At 39.1% G+C, this 15,495-nt stretch overlaps 1 protein-coding gene across 2 annotated transcripts in view; it reads right to left on the minus strand.

The window, feature by feature from the left end:
- Window positions 1-6,972: 6,972 nt before the first annotated feature.
- The window catches only part of taok1a (TAO kinase 1a), a 240,037-nt gene continuing 231,514 nt past the window's right edge, over window positions 6,973-15,495 (minus strand). For both annotated transcript variants that reach the window (XM_072469644.1, XM_072469645.1), the window contains exon 20: window positions 6,973-13,906. In XM_072469644.1, the coding sequence (XP_072325745.1) occupies window positions 13,445-13,906 (462 nt within the window). In that variant the 3' untranslated portion in view covers window positions 6,973-13,444. The remainder of the gene's footprint in view (window positions 13,907-15,495) is intronic.

Consider the following 15,495-nt stretch of genomic DNA (forward strand, 5'->3'; position numbering starts at 1 on the left):
CAGAAGCTAAGAATGGAATGTGGAGTGCGGATCAAAAACAATGGATTCAATTTTTAACTGCAGGAAATAGCTGCTCATCCAGCACTAGACATCAGACAAGTAGTCTGACAAGATGACAAATAGAAGTAGGCCATTCAGCCAGCCAAGCCTGCTTTGCCATTCAAACCGATCATGGCTGATCATCTACCTCTACATAATTTCCCACTATCCCCAGATGCCTTGAAGTCATTGATATGCAGAAATCTCAATTTCTGTCTTGAACAGGCTCAACAATTGAGTTTCCACAGCACTTTGGGGTAGAGAAGTCCAAAGAATCACCGCCCTTTGAATGAAGAAATTCCTTCTCGTCTCATGTCTTAAATGGCCTTCCTCTAATTCTGAGACTGTGTCACCTGGTTCGAGACTCACCAGCCAGCAGAGATGGGCAAGCTAGACTAGCGAGTGGCTCTCCTTCATCTCAGTGGGTGGTAAAATTGAAATCAGGCTTATTCATGGGGGTCATGGTTAGTGAACAAGGTTAAATACATTTAATACATACCAAATATTTCTTAGTGACTCACAGAAAATGCTTAATCATCTACATATTGATAGAACTGTCAACTTCAAATGGTAAAAACAAAATAAATATTTACACTTTGGACGCAGAGGCAGCGCATGGCTCTCTCAGTCAGTGTTGTGAGCAATCAACACGATCCTCACTTCACTTGCTTTACATGTGTATCATCAGTCATACCGGTAAGAAAAAAAACAATGTGGACGGAACTCAGCGGAATGCAACAACCCTGCGCCTGGGCAACAGTCAACAAAGTGTCTTGGGGAGCCGCACTCAGAACCCAGATAGTCCACAGGTTGCCCACCACGGAGCCAGGGGAAACACCCCATCCACAACTACCCTGTCACCCCCTGTAAAAATTTGATAAGTTTCAATGAGATCATTTCTCGTTCTGTGGAACTCTAGTGAATACAGGTCTAGTCTGTGAGGAATGGGTTAAGAGAATTCCAATTACATATCAAATTGATGTTAAGTATCCAATAATTGACACTAATATGTAAAGGGGTTGCAGGTGGCACTTGTGGGGTGGTAATACAGTTTTGTATAGAGTATGTTCAAGGAAAATAAAGTGTTTGGGAAAGGAGCAGAACTCTTGACTCTACTCAACAGCAGACTGAAGCTAACAGTCTCTTCAATCGTTCCTCAACAGAAATCGCAGCATCCCAGGGATACATAGAAACATACGGAGAAAATAGAAGCAAGGGGAAGCAATTTGAGCCTGCTCCACCATTCATTATCATGGCTGATCATCAAGTTCAGTACCCTAATACCCCTCCCCCCTCATTTCCCTTGATTCCTTTAGCCCCAAGAACTATATCTAATTTTTTCTGAAATTACACAACATTTTGGCCTCAACTACTTTTTGTGGAGTGAATTCCAGATTCACCACTCTCTGGGTGAAGAAATTTCTCCTCACCTCAGTCCTAAAAGTTTATCCCTTATTCTCAAACTATGATCCCCAGTTCTGGACTCCCCCACCATCAGAAACATTCTTTCTGAATCTACCACATCTAATCCTGTTAGAATTTTATACGTTTCTATGAGTTCCCATCTCACTCTTCTAATGAATATAATCCTAACTGACTTAGTCTCTCCTCAAATGACAGTGCCGGCATCCCAGGAAACAGCCTGGTAAATCTTTATTGCACACTTCCATAGGAAGAAATCCTTTCTCAGATAAGGGCACCGAAACTGCACACAATACTCCAGGTGTGGCCTCACCAACGCCCTATACAATTGCAATAAAACATCCCTATTCCTATACTCAAACCCTGACACTATGAAGGCCAACATACCATTTGCCTTCTTTACTGCCTGCTGTACCTGCACGCTTACTTTCAGCGACTGGTGCATGAGGACACCAAAGTCTCGCTGAGTAGCCACCTCTCAATTTATACCCATTCAAATAATAATCTGCTGTCCTATTTTTGGTACCAAAGTGGATAACCTCACATTTATCCACATTATACTGCATCTGCCATGCATATTCCCACTCACATGTCCAAATCCTGCTAAAGCAACTCTGCATCCTCCTCACAGCTCACCTCCTATTCAACTTTTTATCATCTGCAAAAATGGAGATATTACTTTTAGTTCCCTTGTCCAAATCATTAATAGCTTAGCACAGATCCCTGCAGTACCCTACTAGTCACTGCCTGCCTATCAAAATAAGACCCATTTATTCTAACGTTTTGCTTTGTGTCTGCTAAACAGCTTTTTATCCATCTCACCACACTACGCACATTAGTTTTTGATCAATCTTTTTCTCTTTACATACCTGTAAAACCTTTACAGTCAGTTTTTATGCTCCCTGCTAGCTTACTTTCATATTGTATTTTCCCCATCTTAATCAATCCCTTGGTCTGCCTTTTCTGAATTTTAAACTGTTCTCAATTCTCAAGTCTATTGCTTTTTCTGGCTAATTTGTATGCCTCTTCTCGGAATCAAATACTATATCTAATTTTCCTTGCAAGCCACGGTTTGGCCACAATTCCCTTTCTACTTTTGCGCCAAATAGGAATAAACAACTTTTGGAGTTTACCTATTCCTTCCTCGAGTGCCTGCCATTGCCTGTCCACTGTCCTTCCTTTCAGTAATATTTCCCAGTCCATCATAGCCAGCTCATGCCTCATACCATCATAGTTACCTTTATTGAGGTTCAAGTCCTTGATCCCTGTATTAGTCTGGTGAATCTGTTACACTTCCTCAATGAGAAGTATATCCTTCAGTGGAGTAGGAGACCAAAACTATACTACAGGTGCACTATACAATTGCAGCAAGACATCTTTACTCCTACTCAAGTACCCTTGCGATGAATGCCAACATACCATCTGCCTTCCGAATTACTTGCTGCACACTTAAATTAGGTGACTCAGGAACAAGGATATCAAGGTCCCTTTGGATGCCAACACTTCCCAACATTTCACCCTTTGAGAAATACTTTGCCTTTGTGTTGTTCTTCCAAAGTAGATTATATTCCAACTGGCATGTTCTTGCTCATTTACTTAGCCTGTTCAAATACCTTTGAAACCTACTTGTATCCTCCTCACAGCTCACATCCCACCTAGTTTTAGGCAAATTCTGAAATATTACATTTGCTCCCAATGTCCAAATCCCTATATAGATTATGCACAGCTGTGGCCGAAGCACTGATGCTTGCAGTATCCTACTGGTAACAACCTGCCATCTTGAAAATGACTTGTTTATTCCTACTCTGTATTCCACAGCAGCAGTGTGGCTGGGGCACTGCCAGCCAATCTGATTGGCTGGCAGCTCTCCAAGGTGAGACTTCTGCCCAAGTGATAACGGAAGTCCTGCCTTCTGCCAATCAATGCTGGTTAATGTGAAATGGCAAAGAGCCTGTCAGATCTCTGCCGTCTCTCTGAGCCCCCATCATCTTAAAGGTTCAGGCTATTGTTTAGTTTCTCCACCATTTCCCCAATATCCATTATAAATTCTCCTTTTCCCCACATTTAACTTACCCACATTTGTCTTTGCTAATCTTTTCCTTTTCACATCCCTAAAAATGCTTTTACAGTCCGCCTTTATATTACTCGCTATCTTGGATTCTTATTCTATTATCTCTTCATCAGTTCTTGGTCATCCTTTGCTAGATTTTAAATTGCTCCCAATCTTTGGCTTTACCACTTTTTCTGGCAACATTATAAGCCACTTGCTTTGATCCAATGCAACTCCTTTTGTTATCCATGGCTGATTCAGCCTTCCTGTTGGGTTTTTGTGTCTTGGAGGAATATATGCTTGTTGTAGATCATGCCACACTTCTTTAAATACGAGACATGTATTTTTAAAAAAAAACATATATTCCTAATCCATCATTGCCCATTTGTCCTTCATAATTATTGTTCAGATTTAGGACCCTATCGCTTCCGGGTGCTCCGGTTTCCTCCCACAATCCAAAGATGTGCAGGCTAGGTGGATTGGCCATGCTAAATTGCTCCTTAGTGTCAAAAAGGTTAGGTGGGGTTACGGGGATAGGGTGGAGGCGTGGGCTTAAGTAGTGTGCTCTTTTCAAGGGCTGGTGCAGACTCAATGGGCTGAATGGCCTCCTCCTGCACTGCAAATTCTATGATACTCTACCAAGCTGTCTGCCATACAATTAATAGTTTGTAATGATAAGGTAAGTAGAATAACTTACCAGTTACTCACTCACCAATCAGCATCTTCTGCTATACCAATGTAGACATAAATACTGGAGGGTAAAAATAGTAAAAGGAGCCCCGCTTCTCTTTCCCCCCCCCCCCCCACAATTCATTGAATTCCCTGACTCACCAAACTCCTACCTTCTCACTCAGTTCAAGCTGCACCCTGTTTTGAGAATCTAACAGAGTAAGAGTCAGCATAGGTGGTGGTGAGGTAGATCGGAGTCAGCAATTAATACTGTGCCTTCAGATGGTGTTGCCAAGGGGCCTGTCACCTATGAGAAATAGGAGGGGCCATCTTCGGGGAACATCACTAGTAACAACGTGGGAGCAGGAAGTGAAACCATTGCAAGTAATCCTCAGCTGACCGACAATGAGAATGACGAGTCGAACCACATTGAGAGCAGTCTCACCCAGCTGGATGACAGTGGAGAGAAGGTGAAGGAATTTGGTGTGGTCAATCATGTCAAAGGCTGTGGAGAAGTCAAGGACATGGAGGGAAAATGAACCTTTATCACAGTCATTTGAATGAATGAATGAATGAAAATCGCTTGTCACGAGTAGGCTTCAATGAAGTTACTGTGAAAAGCCCCTAGTCGCCACAGTCCGGCGCCTGTTTTGGATTTCATTTGTGACTTGGATAAAACCTGTTTCTGTTCTGTGGCAGAGGTGGATGCGAGACTGGAGGGATTCAAACATTGAGTTCTGGGAAAGAAAGGAACAAACTTGGGAGACATCACATTCAAGGTCTTTGGAAAGGAATGAGGGGGCAGTTTGTGAGGCAGTGGGGTTAAGGTTTTGTTGTTGAGGAGGGAGATAATAGTAGATTTAAAAGAGGCGACACCTGAAGAGAGGTTACAATATTGGCCAACATCGTGTGTGGAAGGGGGGGGGGGGGGGGAGAGAAGAGTGGGCAGAGGGGAAGTTGCGTGATTAGCAGTTTAGTGGTAATAGGGTCAAGGAACAAAGAGGTGAGCCTCGTGGCTAACACAAGCTCGGAAGCTTTGGGAGAGAAACTACGTGAAGGTGAGAGATCAGGACAGGGGGTAAGGCTGCTGGTAGCATTAAGGGAACTTTGATCAGGTGGGCCAGTGGAAGCGAGGGGCATGGCAGACATAGTTGATCAAATTCTCTCCATATTAGTGGCAGAGGTAGATGATCGGATTCCATAGAATCCTGACAGTGCAGGAGGCAATTTGACTCATCGAGTCTGCACCAACCCTCTGAAAGAGCACCCTACCTCGGCCCACTCCCCGTAACTCCACCTAACCTGCACATCTTTGGACCCTGGGAGGAAACCAGAGGAAATCCACCCAGACACAGGAGAATGTGCAAACTCCATATAAATGTCTCCATCTTAGTGACAAAGTCCATGAGCTCCTCATACTTTGCGGGAGATAGGGGCACAATTGTAATGTTGTTAGACTAATAATCTCAGGACCCAGACAATGATTTGGGACATGGGCTCAAATCCCACCACTACAGCTGGTGAAATTTGAATTCAGATAAATCTGCAATATAAAGCTCGTCTCAGTAATGGCAACCATGTGACTATCATTGATTATTGTAAAAACCCATCTAGTTCACTAACATCCTTTAGGGAAGGAATTCTGCCATCCTTACCTGGTCTGATCCATGTGATTGCAGACACATAGAAGTGTGGTTGTCTCTTAACTGTCCTCTTAAATGGTCTGGTAGCCCACTCAGTTCACTAACATTCCTCATCAGGAGGGAGGGGCTCAGTCTTTGCAGGGGGAAAGAGGAATCAGTCTGGTCGGGGGAGGGTAGTTGCTCTGGGTCGGACCAGGAGGGGTTGGGTCCCCCAGATCCTGTTTGCGCAGGGTGTCCCATGCAAGGCTGGGTCTGGGTGTTTAAATAGTTACTCTGGAGTCAGAAGTGATTGTTTTCCCCCTCTAACTCTTTCAGAGTAACTATCAGAGTAAAAATGGCAGAACCATCCGAAGTTAACAATTCAAATCGCTTTGTCGGATGTTTCCCAGCACAGCCCAATTATCCGCAGGAAGTTAGTTCTTCTGGATAATTGCTGGGTAGACCCTTATGTGGGAACTTCCTTAAAAATTCACAGCTTATCCTTGGGGTAAACCCTAAATGTGATGCTGGGGAACCCAGAATTTATGGGCCTATAAATCACCCCTACAAAATGTAGTGTCAAAATCTAAAAAAGCACACTTCACTTTTGTAAAGAAATAATATTTAGAAGTGAACAGATTTTTATACCAATCTAAAAAAGTCAAATATACAAATTCTTTTGTACATCTTGAATTTATCTAATCTTCAGTTCTCCCTATGTCTGCGTGGGTTTCCTCCGGGTGCTCCGGTTTCCTCCCACAAGTCCTGAAAGACGTGCTGTTAGGCAATTTGGACATTTTGAATTCTCCCTCTGTGTATCCGAACAGGCGCCGGAATGTGGCACCTCGGGGCTTTTCACAGTAACTTCATTGCAGTGTTAATGTAAGCCTACTTGTGACAATAAAGATTATTATAAAGGTGATCTGCTGCAATTAATACTAAATTGCTTTCTTCATTAATTGGGATGCTGGAAAATCGTTTAACCTTTAAAAAAAAAAGTTCCCAATTGTACTCAAATGAATTCAACCTGAGTGATTTCAACATGGCTACATTTAAATCGAACTATATATTGTATCAAATGCTGTAGGTTTCTTTATAGAAAAAAAAAACACAATTTACTAACATGGCAGTCATCTGAAATAACAGATAAATGAGCAAAAATACACAAGCTGTACTAAAATTACTTTATTACAGTTGATTTTAACATCTCCTTTGTAACAATACAAAGGATAATTACAAACAAAATATTACATATGACCCTATTCTCTTTCTCTGACACTTGGTAACAGCTTAACTTCACAATCTATACAATTAATACAGGTTATATGAACTAATGTATGTTGAACCAGAAGTTACCAGAATACTGACATTTTTACTGTACAATTTTAAAAAGAAATACCAGTAAGTGAAGGAACCTATTGGTAACCGGCTATGAACAACTGGAATAACATATGGCTAAAAAAAAAAAAATGATTAAAGTAGATTTGGTTGTTAAAATTCAGATTTTTCTACCATATATGTGCAAATAAAATTCAGAATTATGCTGAGAACATAAAACTCCAAAATAGAATAGAAATGTAAAGATAAAAGTTGAAGAAGCTCAAACATGCTGTCTGATTTGTTAAAACCAGCCAGTTGCTCTAGGTTAGATTAGGTTATACATTCATGATGTGTTGTCTTCACTCCATGGGACTAGTGTTAAAACATTTTTAATGTTTATGTTAGAAATCTCAAGTTTTTGTCACAATTCCTGCAAGCTATTTAAAATGTACAATATTAACATTTCTCAGTCCCTCATTCATTACTAATGCACATTAAATGATCTTTTTTGTTGCATACTAAAACAAAATGGATTCTGATAGTAGCATTGTTAGTAATGAACATCTGTATTTTAGTACAAATACCCTTTTCAAGTACTGTGTGGGTTTAGTGGTTTTCTTTAACCCTTTACACCATATAAATATCTTACTGCAAAGAATTTGTTAATAAAATTATGCATTTACAAGATGTAAAGTCATTAGGCCATCTTTCATTATATGCACTCTATATTATATTTTTAAAAACTGGAACTGCATTAATTTATTCAGAATCCCCAGTAAGAGCTGTGATTTTTCTTAGTTCAGAGCCAGCGACAACTATAGCAAGAGAAAAGGGATTTTATATAACTAAGGACATTAGATTAGCTTACCAAACAGCATGTAGTCATTCCCTACCTCAAGGTGGATAAAGCTCAGTACTACACGTTAACAGATTACTACAATACCATAATAACCTACTGCTGAATATTCCACAGATTTTAGTACTAGGTTGATCTTGGTGAGCTCCCTTTCCTCCTGTCCTGACTGCTGGGCAGCAGTATTGGTCAATCATTATTCTTCTAACAGTGAATCTAGATAAAGGGCATTCCAAAGTTTAAGCAAAAGTTCATTTGGAGCAGTTTGGAAAACTGTATAATAGCCCTAGGTGAAATAACAAATTCTCTGTGTCATTTGGTGTTCGGCAATGATTACAGCTAGATATCATTTTTTTTAAAAAAATCACCTCCAAACCGACTTCATTTATGACTGTTCATTGTCACATTGCTATCTTCGAGTGCAGATAAATGATCTACAGCCATATTGTCAAATACATTAGCCACTAATTGCTAATTGGGAATCTATTGTGACTAGTTTCATTTTTGATTTGCAAATAGAGTAATAGACACAATAAACAGCTGATCTCAACATTCATTTGCAGTGTATACATGTATTCTTTAACCTTTAATACATATGGAAATCTGCATAGTGTAGGTTTTTGCAAGATGCTTTCCACTAAAATGGTTACACTGCAGCCATGCCAGTATCTCAACAGTGATTTCAACTGGATAGCACATCTACAGAATCATTCACATCTTTGATGCAATCTTATGTTCAACAGCAAAATGAGCACCACCTGTTTCCACCCAATTTGTGTGAAAACTAACAAAACTAATCTCTGGCACTGCAGTAAATAGAAACTGCAAATAATCTAGATTATGAAGTTAGTGTGTAAACTGCACTATTGCTAGGTCACCCCTTACACTGTAGCATTCTTAATTGGCAACTATGTAATCTCTCCAAAAAGTGTAATTCTCAAAGTCAATTATAAAAAGCAACACTGTTGGCACATTTTTGATAGTTGCTTCTTAAAAATGACATACATGGTAATTTGACAGCACTGTAAAACTTTTTTTTGCACAAGGACTTCATGGGATTCTACACGAGTTATCGTCCTGTATTCTCCCCAAAAATGTGCATCGTTGTTGTCATTTTGGAGGATTTCTACTTTGGAGTAGGTAGATGCAACCCTATAAATTAATGGAGCAGAGTTAACCAATAGTTCAGTCTTTTTACCTGTCCCCATGTACCAGCTACCTGAAAAGCTAGCTTCAATTGAAGAATGGGAAAAAATTAATTTTAATTTAAAACTGCACTTGAGCAGACTCTTTTGTGAACTAATTAAAAATGGAAAACAGAGCAAGTTAATTAGTATTATCACCAGCCAAATAGAAATCCAACTGGATTATGGGATATAATGAGACTAACTTCTGTGATTACATTGAAATGCTTTCTTTGCAAATCAGTATTACATGTTGATACGCAAATGGTTAACCACAATAGCACACTCTCCTACAAGTTTAGATTCCAACACAAAGTTAGGGAGCATCTTGCATTGTTACTCGTCTCACCTTGCATTATGATTGACATATATTTCTTATGAACATTTATTAAAAAATTAAATTCTTGGCACCTTCCATCACTTTCAAATCCTTCAACGGTCACCTTATTTATAATGTGGATAAAAAGCTTTCACAGCCGTAGTTTAATATTAAATGTGGTGATAACCACAGCTATAAAACATACCTTGAACCAATGTCTTGTGGCAGAGTTGTGCATTCAGGATATTGGTACAAGTGGTGAGGTGCCTACTTCAAAATTGAGCAGTCAGGAAGAGATGCTGAATGGAGGCAAACTTAGAATGCATGGGAATGTCAGAAGGGATTGAAGAGGATGCTTTTCTTTTGTAATTCTTACTAAAATGATATTCAGCTATTTTTTAATGTAAACATTACAGAAGATGGAGGCAACCTAAATACCCATAATTTCCTGATAAAGTAACAGGAAGCAACTAGAATTATACTTAGGCCATACAAAGGGTATTGCAATTATTAGGGATGCAAAAATAGTATACATCAGGTTCCAGTGACTACTTTTATTGCCCACTTGAGTGAGTGATTGCCTAATGGACAAAAGTTAGCATTTATATCTGGTCAGCTTCAGCATTGTAGAAATCCACCCCCCCCCCCAACCCATGTGACATCCTGTTCATACAATGAAAGTGTGTATAATGCCAGTAATTAGACAATACATTGTTCAGTAGTTAACTTTTGAGTATGGGTAGTCATCTATTCAACTCAGAGACCCAGGGCAGAAATTGAATATGGTGAGTGTGTGTTGTGCATCATTGCTGACATTCACTCTTGCAGGAGTTAAAGTATCACAAACGGGCCACGTTTACAAGAGCACTCATGGAACTGGAAACATTCAGTTTCACCAGTGTTATTATAATTATTTTCTGCCAATACTTGCTCACTATTTAAGCTTCTAACTTTCATCCCACATCTTGCATAAAGGTACCATGATTGAAAAAAATTGGACCTTGTTGATCTCAGTATGCTAAAGAAAATCACAACATTGATAGCATGATGGCAGAGTGTGCTGAGTTTCAACATGCTGTACAATGCAGCGGCAGGAAACTCTCAAGGTGAATTTCTAACTCCCAATTTATAATCAGGGAGTCTTGGGTGGGAATCGGTATTTATAGCTTGGGGAGGAAAAAGTCAACACAATAGGAGTTATTCTGACAGACTAGAAGATGGTCAAAGAGCAGCATTGGTAGAAGCATCGAGATCATGTACCCACTTTGTACAACAGGATAGTTTTCTCATAAGGATTTGTATCAATACCAAAAATTAACATTTACAGATCTATAAACGGATGTAGCCATAAGATAATTTTTTTTAAATGGGGCACTGCATTTACTAAAAATGGGAAAAGCTGATAAATTAAAATAATTCTTTAACAAATTCTGAACAAAAGCTATATTTAAAAATGTTATTTACTGTGGTAGAAGTTTGAAGTTGTGGCTACACTTTCACTTAAATCTAATTTGCATAATATAAACATTTCAGCTTTAAAAAATATCAATAACTAAAAGCCAATAAGCCTGCAAGAGTAGGAAGTTCTGCTTTTGAGCCACTGTTGCCTAAATGGTTGTTGCATGTCTTCTTTCACAATGCAGCTCATCACAGAACAGAGGAAACCCCTCAAAATCTTAACTCATTAACGTCCTCTAATGGAATATGTACATACAAGAGCCAGTTAATCACTTTATCTCAGCTAATGTAACAAAGATATTTGAATCAGTGAAGTTATCACACAAATGGCTTGCTCTCAAATATCAAAGTAGGCAATGCCTATGTGCTATTATCCAAGCAGTGTTAACTACAAGTTTGCAATTTAGATATTAAAATTTTCACCAGCAAAAATTATTCAAGCATCCTGCAAAAATGATTACGGCACCATCACTCAAATGCAAAGTTGAAAAATGTTCTGTTCTCAGCACTTAGTTCTCCCCTTATTCTTTTCAGAAAATAATTATAATTTAGAGTTACTTAGTGCAGGCAACAACTTACTGGGCATGAAAATCTAGTATTAAAATTACAACCAACAGGAGAAACAAACCAATCACATGGGGTGGGATGGGAGGGAAAATTCAAATCATGCCAAAGTAACAGTGAAATTTTACATGTGAAAACACTTAACACTTCCTTCCTACCCAAATTGATAATTTTGGCAAAGAAATTACAACTAAATTTGTGTGACAAGTTTCACAATGCAGCATGAAATAACAAGTTAGGCTATTGGCAAGATTTAATGTCATCTCAGCATACGTTTATACCAAAAGTAGTTCTTATACGGAATGCAGTATATACCAGGAATTTTCTACTGCCCAGTCAGTCAGCATTGAAGGATGGGAAGCAAGCACAGCTTTCAGATGTATTTTCTTGTCCGTATAACACATTTAAGACTTGTTACATTATACTACAGCGTAGTAATAGTGATACATAGAAAGCTTAAAAGTCATAGGCATGCTCACTGGTGCTAATAATGGCACTAAGTTCTTTCTTTAGTTGACAGAACCTAAATTCAGTATAAAAAGAGTTAGGAACTAGGCCAGCAGCTCAGCAATTCCAATTTACTACATATTTACAGATACATACATTCTTCAATTTAAAAAAAACTTTTCTGATGTAACCTGAATTTTCGGGAAGCGTTTTACTTACTGCAGTGTTTCTTCTGAAGGGACAATAATGTTCACAGTATAGTGGCAATAGATTATTGTACAACTCATAGACCATGCACAATGTAAAATCTTTATTGAAACGTGCCAAAGGTCAGAACGCATTGTACAACAGTCTATTACAAAAACACTGTAATTTTTACTTATTAAAAAATAAAATTATACTATCTGTATAATTTAAAAATAGTGTTCTGTATCGAAACTGTTATAAGAACAATATATGTGGTTTTCAGTAATGGTAATGTGTTGTTAATTCTCATATGTAGAGTTTAAAACTGCTTTCTATGGTAGCTTGTAAACACCTTAGATTTGGAGCATGTTCTTTACGGTGCAGTATCACCATTTTGGAGCCAGAGCATGCTCAATGGGTGGTGGGAAGGAGTATGCTGCACATAATGAATACATTTGAAAATAATGGAGTGGGGAAAGTCAAACAATTAGCAAAAGGCAGTTTTTCTTTAATCTACTATTTGGTGAATTAATTATGGCATTGTTATGCATTAGTTAAAATTAATATTCCTCCTATTAATTAGTTCCATACTCTAGGCATGTTAGTGGCTAAATAATTCACAGATAATGTAGCAAAGGATTAATGCCAGATGAATAACTGACCAGTAAACAAATGCAGGTTTGTGGCTGTACATAAATACCAAATGCTTGTACCAGACTTTAATTCAGTCCCACGTTCAAAACAGCCCAACTTCTAGTATGTTCACTATATACTTTTTCTGCACAAGGAATAGAATCTAAACTTTTTTTTCATATAATACCTATTTCAGCAGATAAATGCCTCAGGCAAACAAATATAAGGTTGGCTAGCAGCTGGTGAGATTACTGGTTCAGCCCTTGAAAAAGTACAATGAAATTAATGGCAACCAAATGTATTTTTTAAATGAAGAAAATTTCCAATATCACAACTTGGAAAGTATACTGCTAAGTAAGGACAGGAAGAGAGATGTCATGGTGTCACAATGCCACCAGCAGGAGAGAACAAGGCTTAGCAAGAATTTTCTTTTGGCCTTCCTTCACATTTTTCCTCAAGGGCTGATCAAACAGATAATGTATGTATTGACAAATGAAAACAAATTCTGTATTAACATAAAAGACCTGTTTTTCCTGAAAGGCTGGACAAACATGCCTGCACTCTTAAACCCAACCGCAGTACCAATAGAAGGCTTTCAAAACGATGCATAATGAGCGGTTTTTGCAGAGCATGGAGGAAAGACAGCAGTAACACAACTGTTCCCCCAACCTATTAAAATTATGTGTAAGACATGTGTGAACCATTTGAAATTTGCGATGTGACACTTGTGCTCCTGCTCATGCCTTGCTCAGATCTGCCTCCGGAAGCTGTCCGCCTGAGAGCTTGGGGACTGTTGCGGACCCCCATACTACCTCCTCTGGGTACAGCAACAACGGGACCAATAGGGTGACCCCAAGGTTGGGATCCACCTGACATAGGGTGACCCCAGGCTGGAGGGTGGCCACCCATGGGGTGACCCCAGTGATGCCCTGCTCCTCCAGAAGGATGATGAGACCAACTGGTAGCTCCAGGGTAACTATGGCTGAAAGCCTCTGGAGACAGATTAGAAAGGACCATGTTGCTAAAGCCAAGTCTCATGCTTTCAGAGTCAAAAGCCTCTATTTCTCTGGCTTGACGTTCCAGTAAGCTTCGTATTCGCTCAGTGCGTTCGTTCTGTAGTGCCAGCATCTCCTCTTCGATCTGAAATGGAAAATACAAATGGTAGATTTGAAATTATAACCAGTTTACAGCATGGTATTTAATGGATCCAAACTTCCTGATTTGAGATTGATAAGAAATCTGCTAAATTATTGATATGATATACACTCAAGTGATAAAATAATATTGCAGATCTCCATTTTACAAATATTGCTTGCAACAGTTGTTTCAAGATGAAACTTTATATTTTACTAACACTCAGCATAGGAAAACAAAAGGGGAGGCAGTGGCGTAGTGGTATTACCGCTGGACTAGTAATCCAGAGACCCAGAGTCATATCTGGGGACCCGCGTTCGAATCCCGCCATGGCGGATGGTAAAATTTTAATTCAATAAAATAAATCTGTAATTAAAAGTCCAAAGATGACCATGAAACCATTGTTGTAAAAACCCATCTGTCGTCCTTACCTGGTCTGGCCTACATATGACTCCAGATCCACAGCAATGTAGTTGACTTTTAAATGCCCTCAGGAATGGGCAATAAATGCTGGCCCAGCCAGCGAAGTCCACTTCCCATGAACGAATAAAAATTCCAAAATCCTATAACTATGGTCTATCCCTCTATGGCACGTATATCTTTTCTTAGGTACGGAAGCCAAAAATGTTGTTTATGCAATTGATATAATTTATAGCCTCCAAATTATCATGAACTGTTCAGCTGATTTCAAATAGTTATTCTTCCTGAATCATGAACAGGAACCAAATGCTAGGGCAGTAGCAGTACCATCTGTTTATTGATGGAAGAAGGAAATGCAGTAATACTGCCACCAGCAAATATTTAGAAGAACAGTATCACAAAGCTTCTCACAAGTGTGGCCTATTGCATGTCCATTTTCTACTGGCTAGAGTGACTGGGACAGCTGAAACTTATGAGTCAGAAAACTGAACAGAAGTAATGACATGCTCCTTTAACTGGTTGATTATTTTTTTATAGCACCGTTACCAACACTGTTCAATTAGCAATTTCTAACCCAACCATCTATTAAGAGCACTGATATATCCATGCCAAGTATGCAAGCTGTTTATGAGCGTGTATTGATGTGATATGGTTTCTAGTCATCCTCCTTTAAAATTAAGCCAGAGTACAAGTGTCAAAAGTTAAGATTTTAGGAATCCCCAAGGCTGTTTTTGAAATAAATCCAAAATAATAAAAGAAAACCTGCCTCCAGTGTCAAGCAAACATATTTCTAATCTATTGGAATCAAGTTTCAGCTTTGTTTCAATTTTTTTTCACACAAGCATTGTGAAGAACCCATCTTAAGTTAAGAGGGTTTTCTAAGTGCTTACATTGTCGCATGTTCTTTCTCGTAAAGAAGCTTTTATCCAAGGTGGACAGAATCGTGTGTGCATCTTGGGATCCAGCTATTCACAATCCATATCAATGATTTGGTTATGGGGATTAAAGGGAATAATTCCAAGTTTGAAGATGACAAAAAACTAGGTGGAACTGCGAGTTGTGAGGAGGATGCAAAGACGCTTCAAAGGGATTTGAGGAGGATAAGTGAGTGGGCATTCAATGTGGAGAAATGTGAGGCTATCCACTTTGGTAGGAGGAAGAACAGAAATGGTGAG

The sequence above is a fragment of the Scyliorhinus torazame genome, chromosome 12 (genome assembly GCF_047496885.1).
Source record: "Scyliorhinus torazame isolate Kashiwa2021f chromosome 12, sScyTor2.1, whole genome shotgun sequence".
Taxonomy (NCBI): Eukaryota; Metazoa; Chordata; class Chondrichthyes; order Carcharhiniformes; family Scyliorhinidae; genus Scyliorhinus; species Scyliorhinus torazame.